The following is a 24,759-nucleotide window of genomic DNA, read 5'->3' as shown; positions in this document are numbered from 1 at the left end:
TTTCTTCTTTTATTCAATTTTCATGATTGGATCACATCTGTCATAAAGTGCGCTGACAAGGGAATTGGAAACCATTTTACCGAATTTCCATCGGACGTCTCAATCTTTTGATGTTGCCCAAGACCCGTAGAACAATATGGGCTCTCAGTTTAGCAGCGTGCCACAGCTCCGACTTGTTTTGTCTGATATTCATCTTGCATGTTCGGCCTGTGTCGCTGGAAGAAAACAAGAGGAATTGGTTACTTCACTCTGACAGACTAGTTTATGCACGATAGTTCCAGTACCATTGTACAAATGGTTTGTTGGATTTTTAGACATTAAACCCTCAACAACATCAGAGCATTCCACATATAATGGCGCTCATTTCAAGCCTCAGTTGAGTTACGACAGGGATGCTTATCTTCTTCTTCCTTTATTAATTGTTGTGTACAGTGTTTGAGTGTCATGTGTGTGTTGTGCGACGTTCTGCTGTTTGTCCCTTCAGGGATTGCCTGGTCTCCCTACGCTGGCTGCTTTGCACAGCAATCAGATCCTGACTGTCAAGGTTTGTCGGTGGTGCTGCTGTCCTGCTGCTCAGTCCGACCTCACTGCGAGCACACACTGGAAGTAAATGAATCACTGCCCCCCCCCCCCCCCCCCTTTTTTTTTTTCACAAAGCCCGATGATAGAGTGTGCATAGGAAAACCCCCATCTAATTAATCACAGCCACTCAATCGTTATCCTCTCCTCTGCTACCAGCCTCTCACTCAAGAGATTTTTGTTCCATTCTACATGCCAGGTCTCCCACTGAAAGCAAAAGGTGGCCTTTTACAACCTAGTAATACGCAGCTGGCTGGAACAAGAATCAGCGTCCTGAAACCAAGACACGGTCTGGCTCGTGTCCATTGATGCTGGAGTGAATGGAAGGAACTCGACGAGGGATAGTCAGTGATGAACCAAAGTGGCAAAATGTTTTTCAGAGCTCATGCCCGTTGGTTCGCCACAAATCCCTCAATCCCCCAATTTTGGCCTTCAGGATTGTTTCAGCGATGGATAAAACCACTTAATACCAATGGACACAAGCAGAATAATGCCTGCATTGAAAGAAAGGAGGGTAGGAATCGACCTCAACTAAGGAGGTCAACCGCTGGTTTCAGTGAGTGCGTCTCCTACGGTCTGACTGAGCAGCAGGCACAATGATGATGATGGCAGCACTTTCACAGAGGAGTCATTCCCACTTTTCCCGGGGACTGTGAAGCTGTTGTGGTGCACTCACACCCCAAAGGTGGTAATCATGGCCCATGAACTCAAAAGTAAATACTCAAGACGTCTGAGGAAAACCACCCCGATGCTGGAAAAGTGTGGATTTCTCTCCCCCCCACTTCCCTTATCTGTGAAGGTGCTGAACCGGGGTTCATGAACAAGGGTCTTTCTAACAAAATCTGTTTCTTTTTGCATTTGCTTTTCTTCCTCCTCCTCCTCCTCCTTCTGGGACTTCATCCTTCTTCAACCTTCTCTCACCTCTGACCTACGACCTCTTGACTTCACACACCTGCTCAGATGGTCTTCCCTAAGATCAATCATGGCTTTCTTTCCGCTGACCAGCAGCTCATAAAGCGACGGCTCATTAAGGTAGTGGGTGTGTCCTCTCTTGTCTCTCTCTGTGTTCGCCATGCCCAGTCTGACCCAATCACTTCTCTCTGGCCAGTTTGCATGCAAGCCTTCAGACAGTCCTGTCACAAACACTCTTATCCGCCTGTATTTGGAAAAAAAAAAATATGTTTTATTAAGGTAACATGAATTACTGTCCTGGCAATATTGAAAAGACTTTTCCCACAAGCAGGATTGTTAAATAGTTTCTTTGAAAATTCTAATATTACAAGATAATAACAGGCCACACATTTTTGGGTGTATTTTCTCAGATTGTTAATCTGTTCTCTCTCTCTCATATATAGTTCTTGTCCAATGCAATAAGGATTGCATGCACCTCCCCAAAATATTATTTCAGCTATAGATCTTTGCATTACGTGTCTCCATTGTTGAACTCTTCTCCATGTTATTAATAAAGGCTAATCATAGCCACCCACAAGATCATTTTACTGCTCTCTCTTCATTATCGTTTAACTGTAGTGGCTCCAGTCTTAGTCAGTCAGATCCAACAATATCACAATGTAATGATCCTGAATTGTGGCCATTTCGCCACACAGGGAGATCAGGGGCAAGCCGGACCACCCGGGCCACCAGGGCCGCCGGGCCCTCCTGGACCGAGAGGGCCTCCTGGTGACACCGGCAAGGATGGACCCAGAGGTGTGCCTGGCCTGCCTGTGAGTAATGACTTTCTCTTTACAACTCGGAGAGGTTGAAGGTAAAACTGAAAAGAAAGTTTTCATTTTGTCGTCTTTGTTCTTGAGACAGTGGATGAGCTGAGTTCTATGGAGGCCATTTTGTTTCCAGTGAGTGTAAAACAAGTTCATCTCTGTTTGGACTCACAGTCAATTTGATTTTGACTTGTTGCTGGGAGGGTTCATTCCAATAAAAACCTTTCTAATGAGGACTACAGAGGCCAAATTGCAGTGACTTGCCCTAATAGTCTGTAGCTAAACATGAATAAGCCCCCAAGAGAATGTTTTACTGTCTAGATTTACATTTACTTGGGTTTCTTTTTTCATTATAATATAACATTTTCCATGTCTCAAAGCATGTCACTGCCATCACGTTAATTTATGTGAACTCTGCCTGTGAGTGAAAGAAGAAACAGAAAAGGCCCATCAATTATGTTTAGCCATAAAACCTCCTGAAGCTTTCATCTGATCTTTATTGTGTTGGCAGAGATCAGAATGGGAGTGCAAAAATATCAAATGTTGTTTATCTGGTTCTTTCCGGGTTTCAGATGATTATCGTTTCCAGTTTTTCCAGTTAGAGCCGCAGCAATTGTTGCCGCTCTCCCCCGAAATTAGACGTCTCATCTGTAGGTGGTTGTATTTTTCTCGTGATTTATTTCCCCCGTCATGATTCACTCAGGGGGGGCTGAGAGCTGAATTGTTCTCTAAATGCCACAGAGAGGTAAAGATAGAGTAATATTCAAAGTCTGGCTCGGGGAGTCTGGACATATGTCTTAGTGCTAAACCAAAAACAGCAGGAACATCCAGGAGGCAGACCTGGATTAAAAGCACAGACTTTTGGACGGAGACAGTTGAGGATACAGGTGCTCAGGCATGATAAATACCTCCCAGCCAACATGGTAGACGAGCTTGACAACTCTGGGCTCATCCTGCAAAACCTGGCAGCCATGCACCACCAAAAGAAAAGGGGGGAAAGAAATGGAGGAAGTCCCACATTATGTGCAAAGTCCTCTATTATAACTAGAATGTATATGTTGGTGATTGGTGATGATTCATTTTTGATATTTTTTAATAGGGTGATCCTGGACAGTCTGGAGAAACGGGACCAATGGTAAGAACAAACCTTTTTAAACTATGTTTGCATATCGAATGGGCGTTGAGTAAAACTTCTTGAAATATAAATCACACAGGGATACAGGGAGGAGTTTGTTTCAAACGGGTATTCTGGGAAAGACATAAAGCAGACCTGGGTATTGTACAGACGAGGGATACTTTTTGTGGTGTCACTGAGAAACCAGGAATGAAATGATTTGTGTCCTGCGTTTGTACAAATTGTGGACATTTAGGTGCGTATTTACTGATTTATTGAGTTTATGGACAACAAACTACTGTGTAACCATTTAAATATAATGTCTCAGCTGATGCAGAACAGCAACAGTAGTTTAAAACAACCACCTGACATACTGTTTTTTATTATAAAATTGAAAGATAAAATTTATTTAAGCACAATTGAGTTTGACCTTTGGTTTGCTTCTCAACCACAGTCTTTGTTTCTCATTTTGGAGAAAGAAATTCATTCCTTACTCATTACCTAAAGGATGACGAGTGCATAAGATTTGGGGTTTCTTTGAAATGTTGTGGCCGCTGTTGGCTCGCTCACTCGCCTGGAGGAGGAAGGTGATTGTTTTTTTTTTTTCCTGTCGCCTGCAACTTAACCTGCTCAAACCAACACGACCTCGCCATTAATCCAAATTAATAAGAAGGGATGAAGGAAGAAGAGCGACCACTGACATGAATCTTCATAAAAGTAAAGCTACCACCTGCAGCTGGTTAACTAAGCAAAGACAGGAGAAACGGTAAGAGAGTGATGCATTGTAGAGTAGAACAGAAAATACTTTATTAATCCCAGAGGGAAATTCTTTAAAGGTAACAAAACCCGTCTGCCCGCACCATTTAACCTCACCACTCTTGTTTAATCAATACACAAACTAATGTGAACAGGAATAACTGCAGTGCCACAATTTCATGAAGAATGAGAACGAAGGAAAGATGGAAATTGTCCTGCTTAGCTAAGTTATTGATTTAGCCATTATGCCTTCATCATGTTATTTATAAGCAAGGAGTTATTATGTGACCGTGTACAAGATCATATTATAATTGCGTTCTACATTGTTACAGCTTTCAAATCTTGTTCTGTTGTAATTTAACAGACGCTCACAATGTGTCATTATTAATAACAACTTTGTCAATAAACAGTCTTTGTGAATACAATAACACATTTTATGATAACCTGCCAGGCTGCTTGTTTTCTCCTATGAACCCCACGCACGGCACGACAGGCTGTTCCGCTTCACAGCAACTGGATATAGCTTGAGGTTTTCAGAAAAATGAAGCATTTGATTAAACTCCCCTCGTAAAAAGCTAAATTGAATAGGTCAAGCCGAATTCCAGAGGAAGCAAAGATGGAAAACGTGACACAAACACACGCGGTGATGTCAGATCTCGCACACGAGCATGATGGGCGAGAGTGAAGCCGACAGAAGAGGTGCAAGCACTTCCATCCTGTTAGATCTTTTCCAGGAAGTGGAAAAAAAATGGTAGATTTAGGAGGAAATGGACAGAGAAATGAATTAAGGTTTTAAAAAAAACACAACGATTAGTAATAATCTTTAGTCAAAGCAGATTTCAGTTTAATTTATACAGTGTAAAATATGACATCAGGGAACTGAAAACTCTTCAAATGTTCCTTCTGTAAAACTCATTTTATTTTGGCAAATATATTTGCTCGTCTCGCGTGTTAAATTCACAGTGTCACAAATGTAAAACGACTCTGTCCCAGGTGTGCTCCCACAAGTCTGCGGTTCTTACGAGGCCACTAAAGACAGCAGCTGGAGTGCTTCTATCAAAAGATGAATGGTGAATCCCATTCAGAATGAGCTCAGAGATCTCATGCAGAGCTTTTAATAATAAATTAAGCTCGGCTCACTGTAACACTCGAAATGAGGAGTACTATTTCACGACTGTATACACAGCGTGACACTAATGTACTTTTAACAAGGACGAATGTCATCATGTGGAAATCAACCCCTTCACTGTAAAGCAGCGTGAGATGAGCATGTCAGTGTGGTTGTAAAAAGATGTGACAAAAGCTCAATTTCCATTTCAGAGCCTCCGACTTCAGCCAGAAAGACATTGTTGGGAACTCTTTTGAGGGAGAAACGCAAAAGTTAACTGGCGGATTGGAAAGTCTCTGCAGCTCGTGATTTGGGCTTTTCAATCTTTACAGAGGGGATGAAAAGAAATTGTCGTTCTCGTTTCAGCCTTAACTTTGTGTAATCTTAAAGTATATAAAGGATACATGATTGGCGCTTTCCGAAGTGCAAAATTGAGCTTGAAGTAGGGATTCTGAGGTCACTGCTTAACCAACTTTTGCTTCTTTTACTGTGTTCTAGGAGCTAGCGCCCACTTGACACAGCTCAGCGTTTTTGATGTAGATGCTATTGTTAAAGAGGCAAAAGTAGATTCCAGAGTTTTCCAGCAGCCTTCCAGGACATATGGAGCTGGTTAGAAGGATTAAACTCTTGTGGAGCAGCGAGGAGGGGGGAGGAGGAGGGAGGTGGAAAGAAAGAAAGAAGAAGAAAAGGAAATATTTTCAGGACTCGGTTCAAAATCATCAGTGCCATAAGGTCTCTCTGGGGTAAATTAAGGGGGTCTTCAGTTCTCTGAAGGTGCCTTGCAGTTTTCATTTGGAACTTGATTTTACCAAACAAAGATTAAATATGCCGAAATATGTTCCGTCATAATTGAAAACACCCCCTCCATGTGTTTTTTTGATTTATTTTCAATAATACTGCAGACCTTTGCCGACCCCCTATTTATTCCACAGCTATTCACAATGCACCAGTGATTCACCTTGGACTTTATTTTAGGAAAATGCATAACAGGCGCACTTCAAGGAATATTGTTTTTGTTATTTCATTGTAGAATAAGGACATCCCTATCATTTTCGGCGTCCTCGTCCACGTTTTCTTTCAAGAGAAGCCAAAGATGAGGAGAAGCGATGAAAGTGCTCAGGGTCCTCTTGGTCGAATTAATATTGGAAACCCACTGTGTTTGTTCCTGAAACAGGAGTACCTACAGATGGAATGTATCTAGTGGGTACATTTGGTAGCAAGCTTTCCTTGTCCTCTATTAGAGCTTTATTTTGTAAGATTTATATTATTTCACATTATGAAGTTTGTTTCACTGTTAGTGTTGGATGAAATGTTGAGTCAATTTGTTGTCAGTCAATCCCTCCCCTGGCTCTCATAGTTCTGGCTTTTTAATTTAGGCCCGGTTTACATGACAACCTTTCAAGTAAAAAAAAAAAAAAAGCCTTGTTATTGCATTTTAATTTCTAAAAAGTTTCGCGTTTTGATGTAAACTCTTTGAAAAACATGTCTGTCAACAAGTAAACAGCAGAAATGCTGAAAATGATGCAGTTTTCCTGTGGGGCCACTAGTGGGTGCTGCTTTAATGTAAAACAAAAACGCCCACGTATGCGCGGGAAGAAAAGTATGCTTTAAACATTAAAGCTCCTTTTACGTGTCTTTGTTCACCACATTCATTGTTAGGAGTCTTTAGGTGAGGAACCCCTTTCACGCATTCGTATAATAATTCACTATCACCATAGGGTGCTTGTGCATTTGCGGTTGCAGTGGTTTCAGAAAGTTCCACCTTTGAAGTTATTTTCAAGAAGTTTTGTTTTCAGTGACTCCTTAGGGATCTAATTAGGTTGTTGGAGATTGTGTCCGTTGGGTAAATGCCATAAATGCACTTACCACGTAGAATAAGCACTGTGTTGCAAAAAAAACCTCTGCGATTGATTATTTGATTAACTCAATACACCCTCTTCTGGTGCAAACTGGAACTGTCCGAGACAAAGTGGGGAAACTTACTTTTGTAGTTTTACTCGTAAAAGGCACAGAATCCACTTAGAGTTTACATCGAGACTATTGTTTTGTCTCATTTGACTTATTATTCAAGGATGTATATTTGATTTGAATTAAAATTTAATGATTACATATTGTACTTTTAATCTAGAGCTACCGTTTTCTTTCTATTAATGGCACCAATGAAGGTATTGGTATTACAAAGACATAGAAAAGTGAAGGAACACAGTTAAAATAAAGCACACATGTCGAGTTTCTGCAGCGAACTCAATGTTGTCCTAACCTATAACTACATCGCCTAAATTTAAGACAATAAAGACTCAACTTGTCCAAACAATACAATTCCTTGAGTCAAAATAACCATGATTAAATGTAAACAGTATAATATTGCAAAAACCTATCTTTCTAAATGAAACAAAAGCCTTGTCACAGAGCTCCTGAACCGTGCCTCAAAGCCCCGACATGTAGCCTTTCTGCGTGTTGATCGGGCCAAATGTTTTTCCAGTAAACGCCGAACGAGAACTTCAAACTCTGGAAGTCCTTCAAGTGCTGAGGGTTCAAGTGCTCCAGGCTGAGTGTGGGAATTGACCTGGCAGTCGCCTCATTGTTTGTCATTTCCAAGTCATGAATGAAAGTAGCAAACATTCAGCGCTTTGTGTTTGTGCGCCGATGCTCCACTTCAATAGACATCCTGTTGATATTGTACATTTGTGGAATCTTTCCCTTTATGAATGTTAAATGAGGCGACTCAGGTTTGATATGCTGAGCATGTGCTATCAAGATGAATACATTTATCTTCAAAATGTCTCTTTTTGTTTTGGATTTTGCGATTTTTGGTTTGTCTTATTTATTTATTTATTTTTTCCTTTAATGTCAGGGACCAACGTTGACTACAAAAGGGCCAGACTTCCTCAAGGGCTCTTGACTTTTTTTTTTTTTTTTTTTTTAGCCAGTAGCTGCTGAGTGCTCTCACATGTAGCCAAGCTAATTAGCACTCAGGCGAGTGGCACATGCTCTCACATACCTAGTGGGTCATAAAGATGTTTACCAAACCCAACCGAGGATGCCTAACAAAGGCTTTTAAAGGAAAGCAGGAGGAAATCTTTTTCTTTTTTGGCTGGGATAATGAAAGTTGTTCATTGAGGTTTTTGTTATAAGTGCAGATGGAATGCGCCATAAATAAGCTGCAACTGTGTGGGCCACTTTTGTAAATGTGAGAACTTGTAGCTACGGGGTTTTAACAAGCTAATTCTAAGGGGGGGAGGGGGGGATGGAAATTGAGAATGGGAAAGTTTTGCGCTTTAGTTACTTGGTGATTGCTGTGTTTCATCAACAAAAACCAAATAAGATATGATATGACCTAACAAACAGCCTGTCCTCAGAAAAATGGCAATTATTAAGTCATACGTTGGCCGCCACAGGACTACCCTTCTTCCTCACTGGAATTAGCACTGACAGTCTTTTCGATCTGAATACACCCTTTTCTGGCTACTTTTCTAGCGCAGGCACGCAAAACTTTTCGACTCATCAGAGGACCGTATTTTTAGTTTTGCCAGCTACACTGCATCAACATGACTAAAGCGAGGAAAGTTGCTGCTGTTGAGGACTGGTGGGGTGGGGGTGGTGGGGTTAAGCTCTGTCTGGCCTCCCATCAACTGCGATTGAAGAGCCAAATGGCGCTGTTTACTGTAGATCTCAAGAAGAAAAAGCTGGCCAACACGAAGTGTCATGAAAGCAAAGTGTAAAGGCGTTGATGAACTGCTGTGGTAGTGCGAAAGTTCAGAGCCTTGATTTAGCAGCATGGAGTTGACTCGGAGTGCACTTGCTTTACTTCTCATTTTATTCACAAAGAAATGTTGCTTTTTTAGGCAGATTGTCTTGGAGGAGGTGTACGATCCAACGTGGCCTCCAGTTTTACTGCGGTAAACAGCACATCAAAATATAGCAAACCTCTCACCAGACATATCCATCACTGATTCGAATCTCAGCTACAGATGTGGAGGGTTAGTTTTCTTCTTGAGCATTTTTATAGCTTTCCAAATATTGGCCCATTTAAATAATGAACCTCTCACTGTGTTGGACCGTGGACATGCAGTACAAACGCAACGCGGCCAAGCAAGACCGGTTTTTACAGTCGTTGAAATGAATGAAGACAGAGATCAACACCAAAGATAAAACTTTAAACGGTTTTGTTATTCATGGTCTCGTTGGGGGATTCGTGTTTATGGTGAAGTTCAATGAAAGCGAGGCACACAGCGAGTGGATTTCATTTTTTTTTTTTCTGTGCTGAAGAATAAAACAAGGGGTTGATTGTGATTCGGCTCTGCCTGCAGGGTGTTGCTCGCTGCATGAAATCCTACCACGAGCCCTGCCAGTCTGACTGCTGTGACCGTGTTGGAAATCATATTATTTCATCTGACATGGACTCTTTTTGTTCTATTTCTCCTCCACTCCGTCTTTCTCTGGCTCTCTTCTCATTTGCAGGGACCTGTGGGGCCACAGGGGCTGAAGGTAAGCCATTGAATATAATCCCTTGCTCCACTGATATTCCTCACTTTTGTTAAATTAGATGAGTTCAGACTCTGTGAATCGACAGACTGTCCCTTCATTCACCCCGTTTTCATTTATTCTCTAGAATCAGTTTTTTTTAGAGCGCACAAGTTGCAGAAAGGACAGGGGGGGAAAAAATGTGTCTGGTGTTGAATATATTTACCTGGACATCATCGATTAAGGGTCCACAGTCAGGGCAAGTAAACATGTGGGGGGGTTAAAAAGGACTGGCAGACAAGGCGAGAGATGGAGAGCAGAGAAGTTGGAGCTAAGTGCTGCGATACAAGCTGTGAGTCCCTGGTGGCGCTGATGTGGGGAACAGATGTAAGCCATATCCAGCCATCAGGTAGCTGCCAGTGTTTGTTCAGTGTAACCCAATCAGACACTTCCTGTCTGCGCTGTCATCTGTCGGCAAGGCCTCCCGTCTGTGTGTGTGTGTGTGTGTGTGTGTGTGTGTGTGTGTGTGTGTGTGTGTGTGTGTGTGTGTGTGTGTGTGTGTGTGTGTGTGTGTGTGTGTGTGTGTGTGTGTGTGTGTGTGTGTGTGTGTGTGTGTGTGTGTGTGTGTGTGTGTGTGTGTGTGTGTGTGTGTGTGTGTGTGTGTGTGTGTGTGTGTGTGTGTGTGTGTGTGTGTGTGTGTGTGTGTGTGTGTGTGTGTGTGTGTGTGTGTGTAGGGGTCAATGATGACACACCGCCGTGTTAATGACTCATAAGCCAGGGCCCGAGGCTACTCAATTAGATCTGCTGCTGGAGGAGTGCCACGTTTAGCAGAGGGCTAATGTCACCGGGGGTCTTCAGGTTTCATCACTTCAGCCACTGATTTGGTGGCGTAGCGTAATTAAAGAGAAGACTGTAAATCACTTCTGTTTCTTTAATACAATTTGCTTTGAATGAGTGGAACTTTCTTTCCTGCAGTCTCGGACTGTCGAATAAATGTGGCCATGGTCGCTGCGAGCTACTTTTATTATGAAAGAGCACAAATAGCCAACATAAGCAAACCACTAAGGAGAGAGTGGGAGTCCATTAAAACATGCTTGGTACATCCTCAGAGTCTAAATCAACTTTTTGCAACTGAAAGCAGTACATGCAAACCTAAATGCAGAAGCAGAGACAGGATATGAAGCTTTTCTATTCGATGTTCTCGGTTGGAAGAGGGTTTATCAGTTCCCAAAGCTTTTCTTCTGTCTGAATTGTCCGTAACGTTACAGATATTAAAATATGCCAGGCGCTATTTATTCTTGTCTGTTGTTATAAGATGAGCACTGTGGTGGATTTATATAGTTATTTAACGTCACCTAAAAGCCATTGTTTTTATTTCCCAGGGTTCACTTGGGCCGCCTGGCAACCCAGGTGCCGACGGACTGAAGGTGAGCACACACATTTAAAGATCGTACAAGAAGTGATTTTGTGTCTTTTTTTAATTAATTTACTGGGGAAATCAGCTATTCACAATTTATCAACCCTTACATTCCTTTCCGGTCACTCGTTCTTCGCACAACAATATTTCCCATACTCTTTATGACATCTAGAAATTTCTAAAACTACTATTCTCGGGAGAAATATCCAGTCACTGCTGGACATTGAAAGTCGAAGATATCATGGAAACATTGGCAGGAGTGGACAATCCCACAGACATAAAATCTAAATAAATCCAAACAGAATTATAACCATAAGAGTTTTTACTTTTATGGGGATGAGTGCTTAAGACGGCGTGACAAAAATGACTCATTCAGCCGCTTTCCAGTTGATCATTTTAATTACATAATGCTAATTTGTTCCCGAACATGTGCTGCTCTTCCCTCTCACAATGCAACACGCAAACCTCAGCGAACCAATTTCCATCCGCACCTGATAGTATTTCATCATGAAAAGGGCTCACAAATTTTCTTTAATTTCCCCCGGCCACGTGTTGCACTTTTCACGTAAAAAAGAAAAAAAAAAAGTTCAGAGACACACTCAATTTCAAACCACTTTTCTATTTAGCAGATTATATCCCCGGGCTGCATCTTCAAGTCTTAACCGCAAAGTACCATTCTGGCTGCCTTTGAATGTGCTCGCACACTCGTCCCATTTCTGCATTTCACTCTCGGCGCGAGTCGAGAAGACACAGTGCAGGTGTTTCACAATGGGGGGAGAGAGGGGAAAAAAAAATGGAAAAAGCGCATTTATTCCAGAACAAACGGGCGGTGTATGTGACGGGAATGAATGAGGAGATGATTTGCGGGGCGCCATCTTGCTAATCTCAAACATGCATCCGTAAAGATACGAGGAGAGAGGCACGCATGGTTGTAATAGGAACCAGAGTGAAGAGGTTTCGCTTTGGAGCGGGAGCCATGCTAACCCTGGGCACGGTGAAGGCTGGAGGCTTAATTCCATACTTGTGAAAGGAGCGGGGTTCGCCAGCTCCCATGAAATAGAACTCCAATGCTGTGCGACGCACTTATAAAACTGAATCTGTTACGGTATGTAAGTCTCACTCATGCAGAAAGTTGAACTCTAAAGCGGTTAAAGCTGTCCGCCCATCACGGGCAGGTTGACTGGCAGACATCATATTGATCTGACGTTGATATCCACTGACAGGCGGTGATCACTAATGCAGGCCTTATCAGCCATTGCTTGAAAGTTTTTAATCAGACTCCATCATCATTATGGCAATATAGCAGCAGCATCATGGCAATGACTCCCATATGTGCGTTGATGACTGATACAAGGTTCCTACATTTTTTTAAGTTTTTCACTGCTGGTGTGTGTCCGAGGATTGGGGGAGAGTTTCTATATGTAGACTCTCCTACAAGGCTTCATGAAAACAAAGCATTGTGAGGTAAAATAAAAGAGGAAACTCAGACAGTGAGAAAATATGTAAAAAAAAACATTACAAAATAACCAGGTTTAATATGCACATTGACCTGCATTTTAATCAAAAAATAATAGATTGCTTTAGTTTCCATCCCGGCTACATTAATCACCTTCATCTGGTTATAGTTGTCTGTCTGGGTTGAGAAATAGCTACTACTCTTCATAAAGGCTAATGATGTGGTAGTTCTGCAGAGGTCAGGAGGTTAATTGTTTTTGGCAACAGATGGACCGACGTTGGTTTCTCAGCTGAAGCCGCAGAGAAAAGAGGTTCAGACTCGCCCCAACAGCCCACTGGCACGCATCAGATGGACTTGGCGTCCTCCTTTCGCTCATGTACAGAACCAAACCAGAGATAATTAAGCTTTTAATCAGCTTGTTTATCCTCCCTACTTTCAGATTTAGCTTGCGGTTTTAATACTTCTATACTTTTGGACCTTTGTTGAACTGTTTCAATTGTAGCTGGCAATCAAACATGGAGACTTCATTCTTTACAATGGAGTACAATCCTCTCCTGTCTCCTCCTCTATTATTCAATGATCCGGCAAATGCATAACACCTGTACCATATGCAGACAAACTTTGCCTCTGTAGGGTCGGATATATCACTCCTGCATATACGGACACTTTATGTGAAATTATAGCCACTGTTTGTATGTTGTGCTGTCCATAGGGGGATGTTGGTATCTCAGGATTGGATGGTATCCCAGGAGGAAAGGTCTGCTGTTCTTTTTCTCGTAGATCCATGATGGCCACATTTTATGTTTTCTTTAGTTCATCTCAAATTCCTCTTCCCTCCAGCCAAAAAAAAAAAAAAGAAGCATGTGTGTTATCTCGTTCAAGTACGTTCTTTTCCCGATTTACCTTTCTCCATTGTGCTCGGCGTTCTTTTCTTTACTTTTTTCTTCATTCATGTGTATTTAATTTTTTTTTCCTTTAATCATGAAGCATGAAGATATCAGTGTGTCATACAATCGCTCTACATAAATACAGCCAAAATTCAATTACATATAGCTTCACAATGAAATTGTGATGACTACTAAAAAAAAAAAAACGAATAATTTCTTTAAAGAAATCCCTCAAATATAGCAGAATCTCCGGGGTCTGTCTGGGTGGGGGGAAACAGCCATAACACAAGAGAATTTCTATAAACCAACATGAATTTAACCCGAGATAAAATCTGACCTGAAGTGGCTGCAATGACCCCCCCCCCAACCAAACCCAACTCCCTCTGGGCTTTTCTGTGTTTAACTCTCTGCTTTCTCTCCCGACAGGGCGACCAAGGTGAAAAGGTAAAGTGCTAATTCACATCTCCAAACGTTATTGTTAGCGTCAATCTGATATCCACGTTTTTGAAACAGCCGCCGTAATGAAACGATGGCAGCAGCTCCCGCTCACTTCTTTTTTTCCGCCCTCCCCTGGAGTCGACTCCCCTCTGAGATGTGGCCATCGAGTGAGTCAGTTTGTCGATGAGTCACGGAGCTGCACCCGGTTCCTCCGGACCTAAAAACAGCACAGCCTCAGGATTAGCAGTTTTATTCTCTCTACTCCCCGTTTCGGATTCTGCCCTCATTGACCAGTATTAAACGGCAGCGGGTGGGAGGCGTGAACATTGACCGGGGCAGTTTGGGAGGGACGTGTCGACTCAGTGCGCTTTATCGTCCATACAACAAAGCCCTCAGGCTTTTTTTAATATAGTTTTTTGCTGCTCCGAATCAAATCAGTCTCTTTCCCTGACATACCTGCATTACTGTGCTTGGTTAAATCTCACAGCATCATGAACATCTTGGAGAGCATTGGCCTCCACTCTGGTTCAGGGACCCTCCATCATCCTTTCATCACCATTAATCGGCAATTAAAGAAACATATTGTGCATTTTAAAGTTGAGATATTTGTAAAGGTGATCACAAACATGAACTCTAAAAACAAGTTTAATAATGAGAAAATTGTTGCTCATTCAGCTGCATTTAAAAGCAAATACTCTTCGCTTCACTGACATGATCCATTTTACCAGATTCAAACATGTTTTCATGCATAAATAGGAAATAAAATGGATTTCTTCCGAGATGTAGGTTCCCGTTGAAGATGTATGGTTTCATCTTTTTTTTATGCCCCAATAACCAATCTGAAAAGACGACACATACGTTTTTGCTCTTTATATGTCCTTGATATATGAAAATTCATGTCTTATATTCTACATATTTTCGGTCCCGGCCCACCAGTTGAGAATCAGCGCCGTAGAGAAATAGCTGGACACCAAGAAGAGAAGGTGGACCTGGATGATCGTTGGGATTCAAAGTCTTTTGGAAAAAAGTTGTAAATGTTTTTATGATTGGCTGCTGTTTTTTTCACTTGAACAATAAGTTTCTCTGCTCTGTCCACATTTTAACTTCTTGGCTGGTTCACAGTTTTTTCATGAGTTTTACAAAATAGCGACGCTCCTTTTGATTGTTGCATGAGCAAAACAACAAAAGAGGAAACAATACTGAGTATTTTACGATAAATACAAAGAAGCCTCAAAGCTTCATTTTGGACGTATTCTGTGATTAATATTTTTTCTCTTCTCCAAAGCTCCAGTTCACGCAAACATCACAGTTTGCCTTGGTTCGCTGACTAAAGCAAGGAAACATAGGAAAGCGAAGTGTTGTAACTGTGACTCAGCGCAAACAGTCATTTTAAGTTCTCACCGATTCTAAATGGAAATTTAAACAACAATGTCAAGAATAGAGCCCGTTGGACTAATCTCATTTTCTTCTGAGTTCTTTTATAATACTCTTCACTGGGGCACAGTCTTTGATTTCATATGTTTGGGACTGGTATTCATTGTGTGATTCACAATCCCTCCGTAACATAATATCATGCGGATTTATTAAAAGTGAAATGATCTGTTCCCTGCCAGACACTCTGACTCGGCCCCAAGTCCCATGAACCTTTGAGAAAGGAGCCAGACATGTTCAAAATGATTGGCTTTGGACATAAACTAATTAGCCAATAAATTCAAGAAAACAGTCAACACGTGAAAAAAAAAAAAGCTTGTCAGATTGTCATGGCAAAGATGATATCTTTCACAATACCGCCTCCTGTCATCTTTTTTTTTCTTCTTCAGTTTACCTCCAAGTAAGTTGTTTTGCCCCAAAAAATACAAAACAAACTGGATTTAATATGACGAAATCAATGCAGTCTGTCAGTTGGACAAATGCGTATTTGAAAGACTTTGGAGAAGAAAAGTCAAATATGTGCCTCATGGCCCAAAGTTATATGACCAAGCATGGTGTGAAAAATGAAATGCAATCCTTCAGAAAAGCCTGAAAGCCTTCCGAACTTTCCCTCGGCGATTGTATTGTTATTAAGACATGACAACGTTGATCATTGCTCGGTCATCAAAATTAAAGTCTTTCGCATTTCACGAAAACAATCATGAACTAAAATGGGTTAGGGTTAAACAGTTGTAAGTACGATAACACTTAATTTTTCCCCGATATAATTATTACCATGTTTCCAAAGGTCGCTCAGCATGTGCCATGCTAAATAAAAAAAAGAAAAGCTTTCGCCATGAACACTTGTGTACAACCCATCATACCATGATCACATGATCACGACGATCAATCCCGCCGTGGCCCCAAAAGAAAAAGTCCGAAAATCAACAGGGATCCAACGTATTTGAAGTCGGACCAAAACTGTTGAATTAGCTGTCAAATGACTTGGCGATCCGGGGAGTTACTGTTAGCATGGCCAGGAACAGCACTGGCAGAGTGCTGAGACATAAAAGCTCTGAATTTAGAAGTGTTGCAGTTGCTGATGTCAGGGGTTTAGACCCTCCACAATGTCCCATGGAGCACATTGCGTCACCAAAGACGGTCCTATTCAAACCACATGTGATGACGACTCAGTTACTGAAGTGTTGATTCCTGCACACGTGTAATATAATGGCGCTTCTTTTTTTTTTTTTTTTTTTTAATTCAAAGTCACTTTTTTTTTCCTTGAGAATCACAGGAAGAATGTTTAACTGAAGTCGGTTGACACCAGCCCCTTGTAACGTGAAAGCTGTTTTACATTCCACATTCTCAGGTGGTACAGTTGACTCCTTGCTGCATTCAAAAGACTCACAATGTTTGTGTTATTCCACCGCAGGGCGATATGGGGGAAGATGGACCGAAAGGTGATATGGGAGAGAAGGTACGCCCATTTTCACTTTTTTTTTTTCTCCCTTATGTCTTGAAGCATGCAGAATGTCCAGCTGTTTTCACGGTTTATGTTTGCCATCTGAGAGGTCAAGTGTCATCGGCAGTACTGTAGTCGAGGCTGCGCAACGGCTCTCGATGTGCCCGTTTTCGTTTAATCTCGACTTAATTGCGATGTTCCGCTGACGCTACATTTCCGAGGTGGATGGCGCCAGAATTAATTCAAGACCATTTATCATGAAGTTGAGATTTTATTCCAACAAACGGCGGCACGGGACTGTTTGAAGCCGAGCGACTAGATCCGTGATTCTTTGTTTTCTGGAGAAGCTTTGTATTCGTACCCCGACATCATGTCCAGAGGCGGATTTTACATCTTATTCACACGCTTGAAAGACACTTTTGCAGTTGTTTTTTGTTCAATTGGGATTTATAAAAATAGGTGACAGGCTCATTTGTATTGGTTGACCTCGTGACAGATTTTCTTCCTTTTTCACTCTTCAAGCGTCTTTGTAAAAACAACAAAAAAGAAAGAAAAACACAAAGCTTTGAAAACAGCTTCTCACACATCTCCGGACAGATTCGGCTCAAAGTTGACGAAGTGACGAAACGCGGCCAAACACAAGCTACTGTAACGCGATCGAGACGAGAGGCGCTTCTATTTGCTGGAAATACAGCGTTAGCTATTAAACCAAATCGTAACTGATGGAGGAGCGGTGGAGTAGAAGCGGCGTGCTCAAAATGTCATTGCCAATTTATTGCTGTTCGGTGGAGAACAACTTTGATAAGTTCTCACTTTATGAGTGCTGAGGTTTTTAAAAGACTGCTGAACCCGGCAGCCAAGAAAGACACAATTTGGGAGAAACAGATGCAGGATATCATCTGTGCAAAATGAGGGGAGAGGGAAAAAAAAAAAGTAAAAGCAGGGCGATAAAACGTTGCAGCTTGAGCAGTGCTTTGATCTCGTCTACCTCGGTGCAATAAAATGAGGAAAAAAGTGATGGATATTTGCAGCGGGACTGAAAAAAAAAAAAAAAAACTTGACACAGTATTGAACACCGAGGGAGTTCGTACTTCTGTAGCCAGTCACCTGCCATTCATTCTTCAGATGCACGCTCATGTATTTTACAATAAAAAGAGACAGAAGGTAGCGTGAAGGGTGAGGAAAAACGTTGAGGTCTGCCGTTAGTATGGACAAGATTACCTCATCTCGGATTGTCAGCTTCAGGATGTAAAAGTGAGTGTTTTATTTAACACATGGTGGGAAATATTTCAATCAAGATGCATCCAGATGAGTTGAGCATATGCCAGACGTGGCCAGGGGTGGCTGATTTTTAGTGCAAGTGAAGAAAATATATGCCGAGACCAACCCCCCCCCCCCCCTGTCATCACAGTTGTATGTCTGATCAATTCCTCCTCCATGATATTATTGTTGTTTCACTGGTCAAAGGAGGAAACCAGAGAATAAAAGGACGCGGGGGGGCGAAGAGGGCATTTGGAGTCCTGCATGCTGAAGATGCCAAAGTTAACAATACACAGCACGCAACTGTGGGGAAAATGTGGCAACACGAGGTGAGAGGTGAGGCAGTGAAAGCCTCGGTATGGCGAGCGGAGAGACTGGGGGAATGAGGAATGGCCAAATAGGGAGTTGGGCTGTGTTTTGCGTGGAACAAAGGGAGATTGTTTTGACGGCGGGGGATCTGTCGAGTGTGAAATAGACTCTATGGCAGGACAGATTTACTCTTAGATGCTCGCCGACTCCTTAAAACAAGGTTAAATGCTGAGATCTCTTTGCTTTATTGTTGTTGTTTTTTTCCTCATAAGTGACAAACATATTCCTGAGACAGCTTTATGAATGCGCTCTTTCGTAAACGTATAGCCACGTGCAAGTAAGTTGTACGAAGTAAATATACTGTGCTACAAATACACACTGTAAGGTCAAGATATAAAAGCAAAGAAATCTCATCAAACTTTACATCTTCTTTGCTGCTTTGTCCACTTTAGGGTTGCAGGGGCTCATAACAGTCCTAAAAGTTATAAATCCATCACAGGGTACACACAGGGTTCTACACACACACTCGCACATGCAAGCTCCCCACAGAAACGCCCCTAAAGCATAAAATTTCTCATGCGATTCAAATATCATGTGCATACGTTCATATAGTCTCATTTGAAATATCAAAACGAGCTTATTAAGGAACTCCATTCAGCTGTACCTCTTTGTCCAATTCATCGTTGTAGGGTACCACATAGACAACTCTTACCACTGCACCACCTTGCAGCCTATTTATGAAGACTTTTTGGATCTTTTTTATTTCGCCGTCAACATACATGAGGTCTGAACACTAGAGTGACTGACCACACAGAGGTGCAGTTACGGCACATAAATCTTACATATTGAGCTTTCAGAGGCTGGAAATCGGAGCTCCAGAAGCTCGACTCGGTGCAAATGTTGCAAAGCTCATCCTGTCAGAAGCTGTGAAGCTCCGCCATTAACACGCCACATCTCTGCTGAATCTGGCCCAAAAACAAACGGTGGAAGCGAAATGTAGATTTGTCAATTTCGTGCGTATTATTCGTCCCAAAAAAAAAAAAAAAAAAAAAAGCATCGTGGTACCAGCAAGTAATGGTTTTCGTAGGGAAAAGTTGTTTTAGATGCGTACTATAATGTAACTTTAAATTATAGCTATCGAATAACTGAGTTAGCGTGACGAGTATAGAGTAACAGGAATGTTAATTGTACTTTCGAGCTGTATTTGAGTAACTGCCCTCGCTTACCTTCCACTCCTGTTTACACTCTACTACTTATGTAACATTACCTGGTGCCTCGCTTTCATAAGCCATCATCGGCATTGTGGAGAGCGGTTTCCAGCCGCCTCTGCATGTCCATCTCTGGCCTCATTTAAAACAAATCATTACAGCAGCTAAAAGCTTTAGTTCTAAACCATTTGCTTCGGATGCATTCTGCCTAAGTATTTAACTAGGTGTGAAATTAACTGTGACTCTGCCTGTTGAAAAAGAATGTTAAACCTTGCTGATAGAGGCTGTGCGAGAAAAAAAAAAAAAGAAGCTAAGCAAACTCTTGATTTGGTTTTGGAAAGTTCTGGGCTCTGAGTGTTTGGCTCTGGCTTATGTGGCACAGCGGTTGGTATAATTTCTGAATCCCAAAATCCGGTCCAAGCTCTTGTGAACTGGCCACATTTCAAGTGCTGGCAGGGCCTTTCTTCCCTGGGAGCCAATCATAATTTGTGTTGCCTCGCAATATATTCAAACTCTGCGACTGAGGTCGATGTTCAGCTGGAGTTTGGTCATCCCTGCTAATGGCCATAATGTGGAGTAGGAGTCATGTTTTGAAGACTGTAGTGACATTAAATGGTGACATTTGTCTCAATCCCTCCGTGGTTTCGTTGCCCGCTGATTAATTCTCACCACCTCGTCCCCCCCCCCCCCCCCCCCCCCCCCCCAACAAGCAAACAGCGAGAAAAATGGCCTGATTTACCAGTCCTTCACTCCGAGACCTTCGTGGTATTATCTTTAAATGTCAATATGCAGTCACGGCTTTGCGTGCCTGTAATGAAGTGGAGCTGTGGTGACAGCTCTCCGTCTTACCCTGCTCTGCGGTCGAGATGCAGGCTGGAGCCTCACCATGGTAATTGGCCCAGTTGGGACATTTCAGCACTCGGTGCCACACCTCAACTCACCTCCCAACTCCACCACTTTTTCCATCTCATGTGACTACATTTGGAAGAGATTAAACTTTGGTCAAAACTCTCACCCCGCTCCTAAGCTCGCTGTCACTCGTGTTAGATGTGTTGTGACAAGAAAACTGCAGCGAGGGATCGGGGGGGGGGGGGTTGAGTGTTAATTGCTTGTGTAGCGTCCTCCTGCAGTTTTTTTGGGGGTTTTCTTTGCACATGGCTGGTGGTTTGTTTTTGATTGTAACTGTACTGTTAATTTCATTCTTCACAATAGTCGCTTCACCTGCTCCCGCCGATATAACTAATGAGAAGAATGATTCATATGATTACGAGCTTCACAAAGTCCCGTTTTTCAGAAATGGTTTGTGCCTTGTTACTGCGCTGAAGACTTCACTTGGTCCTTTTTTACTTTTATTTTCTACAGTTGACCACATGTATCTGTACGTTGTTCTCCTTACAAACTGCAACTTGGCTCATGACTTCTTTTAACCTCCGCGATGACTATTTAGAGCTGACAGCAACAATTATCCAAGTGATGGAGTTACGTCAAACATGATCTTCCTGCTTCCATTCCAAAAATAGACGAGAGTCATAGTTGTAAAGAAGATGCATGCATACTTTTGCCAACATATGTTTGTGCAGCCGTACTTGTACTCCAATGTAAGTAGTTTTTCCCAACCAAATAGTTTCTATTTCCCGTCATATGTGGCATTTCGGTATGTTTCCGAAGGCCTTTATATATTCATCTCTGCAACAGGTGTAAAGCAGCTTTGACTTTGCTGTTTCATTTGTTGAGTGACGATTCAAAAAATATCAGGAAAACTGGTCTCTGAATATAAAGTTTTTCCTTTTCATTATAATTTTGAGGTCAACCACAACCAAACATCTATGTTTCAACTCAGGTTTTTTGGCCAAAAACATTCCGAAATTATGCGAAAAGCCTTGCGTATTTCATGAATTGTAATATGAAGAGCCCGTTTCTGCAGCGAACTGTAAAAGTTCATCCACTCAGATCTTGCACCCTCCATAAAGTATAAAAGAACTTGTGAAAATGCACATATAAAAAAAATGGAATGATAAGCTTTTGCGTGGCGATGGAGGCACCCTTGAGTACGCAACGAAGCCCAGCTGTAAACAGTAACACAGTTTATTGTCTGCAAAAAAAAAAAAAAAAACTGCCACAATTAAACACTGCCTTGTGTGCTATGCATCATAATGACTCCCATAAAAAGCTGAGGGCGAAAGGCATTCCTTCTGCAACTTCTGAGCACGAGGCGTATGTGTAGTGAAACCACAGAGTCCACACCAGAGCTAAAGACCCAGTCTCCTTCCCTCTGCTCCCTTTTTCCCACCAACCGCCCATAATTGCGCTTATTGGCCCCTTGTTTTATGTCTGTTTTCACTGTACGCTGCAGCAGTGCTGCAATGCATAGGACATTCTGGAGAACGTTGCGGGGCCAATGTGTGCAAGTAGCTGCGTCTGCTCCTCGTTCAATACCTCACCCGATGGATGCATTAAAAAAAAAAACAAAGGTCTGAATGATTGCAGTTAGTCCATAATATATCTATCAAGCCCCTTTGCCGCCTCGACTGTTGTGGATTTTTTCTTATGTAGTGTTAGATTTCACCCCTCATGTCATCACCGCCACACAGCTGCGTTCTGACAGTGTAAAAACAATGAAACGATTCCCAGCACTGTAACCATGAAAAATGCTGTCTCTGACTCTTGTGAGAAGGTGCGTTGAATTTGAACACTGCTTAGAATAGCAGACAATCGTCTTTCTAATTGGATTTCCATCCAGTTGTGTTCAGACAATCGCGGCAAATTGTGTCCTGCATTGTTCTGTGAAATAGGCTTCTTTCACAAATCCTCTGTTTCTGTAACTGTAATTGCACATTAATGTTCTTTCCTGTTGTGACCTTGCAGGCAGCCTCATCAAGTATTGTATAAAGCCCTTGTCATGTGTTGTAATTTTGTGCTTTTTCTTCTCTGTTTCTGCTTTTTCTTTTCACCTTTTCCTCAGGGAGACGCAGGCTCCTCTGCAGCAGGCATCAAGGTAATCGCTGAGCCCATGCCAACAGTCTCATTGCAGTTGCTTTTTACATTATATGTTCAAATCAACATGCCGCTCGATTGGAAAGTATATCTTATGATGTAACCCGGCTAACTGGACAAAACCAAAGTATCTGTTGTAAAGTTTGACCACATTTTGAGTCCCAAGAAACAGGGCACTGAAGGGGGATACTTAAATGACGCCTTATAATTTATTATATTCAAAGAATGGCTCGTCTGTCTGGATTGAAAATTCAGTTATATAACATTATAATCATAAAAGTTACTCATCAAGCTTTATTATGCCTAAAATATATATCTCCTAGAGTTATTCACCTAGTACTTTGTTCTTTTGAACTATCACAGGACAAATTAAGGACAAAATATGTTTTCATTTGTTTTCAACATAACAATGCCCACAATAAAAGCGTAGCCTCACAAAGATGGTAGTTTAACACATTTTGTGGCAGATGAGATGTGAAAAGTGGACATGTCTTGTTTATTGTGGCTGATTTAATTTGCTGCAAAAGTAATCCAGATGAAATCATGTATTAGAACAACAAGAAACTTTGCATGGGGATTGAACACCTCAGTGGGGAAGGAGATTTAAAGTGTTTCACAAACAGCAAAACATGAGCCTCTTTTTTAATCAGCAAGTGAAGAGAACTAATCGTGCTCAGAGTTGTTCAAATGATTCGATTTTCCACCAAGTTTTGCAGCCCGGAAATGAATTGGTGAAAAATGAAGCTCTTTGGATGTATTGCAGGGTGAACCTGGAGAGCCTGGACGAAGCGGATTAAAGGTAATAAATTAACTTTGCTCCATGTGGAATTAATTTTTTGGGGGTGGGGGGGTCATAAACACTTGGTACAATGATTGTGTTTTCAGTGATCAAGAGAATAAAGGCCAAGCTAAAACCTTGGTTATTCAGCAGACGGTAGCTCTATAAACTTCAAGAGAAGTGCGTCGATCTCGGCTCGATTGTGCAAATTAGAGGCATTTTTCCAGAGTGTAATGAGGATTGTTGCACGTGGGAGCGGAGCCTGACACTTCAGCTTGACCTTTAGTCCATCACAGAGCTCCGACTCATTTTTCATTTACTTTGGCTTAACGCTTGTTTGGAGCGAAGCGTGAGGACTCGGCTATTACACCAACACGTACTCTTTCCATTTCCCCCCATGTTACTGCGACCTCCTATTTGCTTTGTTTAAAAGCAGTAGATCGTTCCCATTATGTTGGCTTTTGTTTGTGGAGCAATGTTTGGTAGGATAACCTCTCTTTTCTTCCCCCGACTGCTGTTTGTTTTAATGAGAGACACACTCCAAGGCAACAAAAGAAAGCAGGAAGACTCTGCTGAAGAAAAACAGCTGCTGGTGTGAAACTAATAACGACAAAAAACATGCAGCAGAAGAGGAGCTCTTTTCCTGTAAAATAAAAAAAAACCCAAAACCTATTACTTGTCCTTTGACCACTCTGCCTCTGAGATTACACCGGTGCCCCGTCTGATTACACTATTTAATCCCATGTGTTGCACCCCTTTAATTTCCCCTCTCTTTTTTCTCTGTTTGGAAAAATTGCTCCAGACAGACCGAAAAGACTTCTTTTTTTTTCCCCCTGCTGTGCAGCCGAACTAATTCTTGACTGCTTAATCTTAGCTCTCATTATATATGCACTCTGCTTGAGCCGAGTGTATTTCTCATCGCAATACAGATCAAGCTGTTGTTCCTCAATAAAAATCATCATTGCATGGTTTTCAATAAGTGTTGGTGGAGTCGACAAGAGAGACTCCTTAATTCATTGATTTTTTTATTTTTTTTATTTTTTTACAATGCTTGCATTAACCTGCAGTGGAAATTTACAGCCTGCTCTCTGATCCCGGGAGGGCTGTAACAGTTGGTCATTCCGGCACAGCTCGAATAATGTCTTGTCGTGAGCTATAAATACAATGGTCTTTAATTGAGCGTTAAATTACCTCACGTCAGCGTTTGTATTTTGAAAGTCTCGTGGCGGCCTCGCGGGGGGGACGAGGCGCTGATCCGCCCACGGCTGAATCAAACGTGTCGGTAATGAGAGTCTTGAGTTGTCAACTTGACAGTGACCCGACCTCGGGGAACAAAGAGACGAGTCCAACCATCGACTGCTCACACTGGCAAACTCCGGTGACCTGGAAGCCTCGGCA

At 41.9% G+C, this 24,759-nt stretch overlaps 1 protein-coding gene across 1 annotated transcript in view; it reads left to right on the top strand.

Annotated features, from left to right (window-relative positions):
- Nucleotides 1-24,759, top strand: part of col25a1 (collagen type XXV alpha 1 chain) — a 144,726-nt gene that overhangs the window by 102,925 nt on the left and 17,042 nt on the right. The window contains exons 6-16 of the mRNA XM_080485866.1: nt 485-544; nt 1,540-1,611; nt 2,187-2,303; nt 3,397-3,432; nt 9,737-9,763; nt 11,122-11,166; nt 13,325-13,369; nt 13,926-13,943; nt 16,783-16,827; nt 22,552-22,584; nt 23,347-23,382. Coding sequence (XP_080341992.1) covers nt 485-544; nt 1,540-1,611; nt 2,187-2,303; nt 3,397-3,432; nt 9,737-9,763; nt 11,122-11,166; nt 13,325-13,369; nt 13,926-13,943; nt 16,783-16,827; nt 22,552-22,584; nt 23,347-23,382 — 534 coding nt within the window. The remainder of the gene's footprint in view (nt 1-484; nt 545-1,539; nt 1,612-2,186; nt 2,304-3,396; nt 3,433-9,736; nt 9,764-11,121; nt 11,167-13,324; nt 13,370-13,925; nt 13,944-16,782; nt 16,828-22,551; nt 22,585-23,346; nt 23,383-24,759) is intronic.

The sequence above is a fragment of the Lipophrys pholis genome (assembly GCF_963383615.2).
Source record: "Lipophrys pholis genome assembly, chromosome: 18".
In the NCBI taxonomy this organism is placed as follows: domain Eukaryota; kingdom Metazoa; phylum Chordata; class Actinopteri; order Blenniiformes; family Blenniidae; genus Lipophrys; species Lipophrys pholis.
This window is presented reverse-complemented; position numbering and strand designations above follow the sequence as displayed.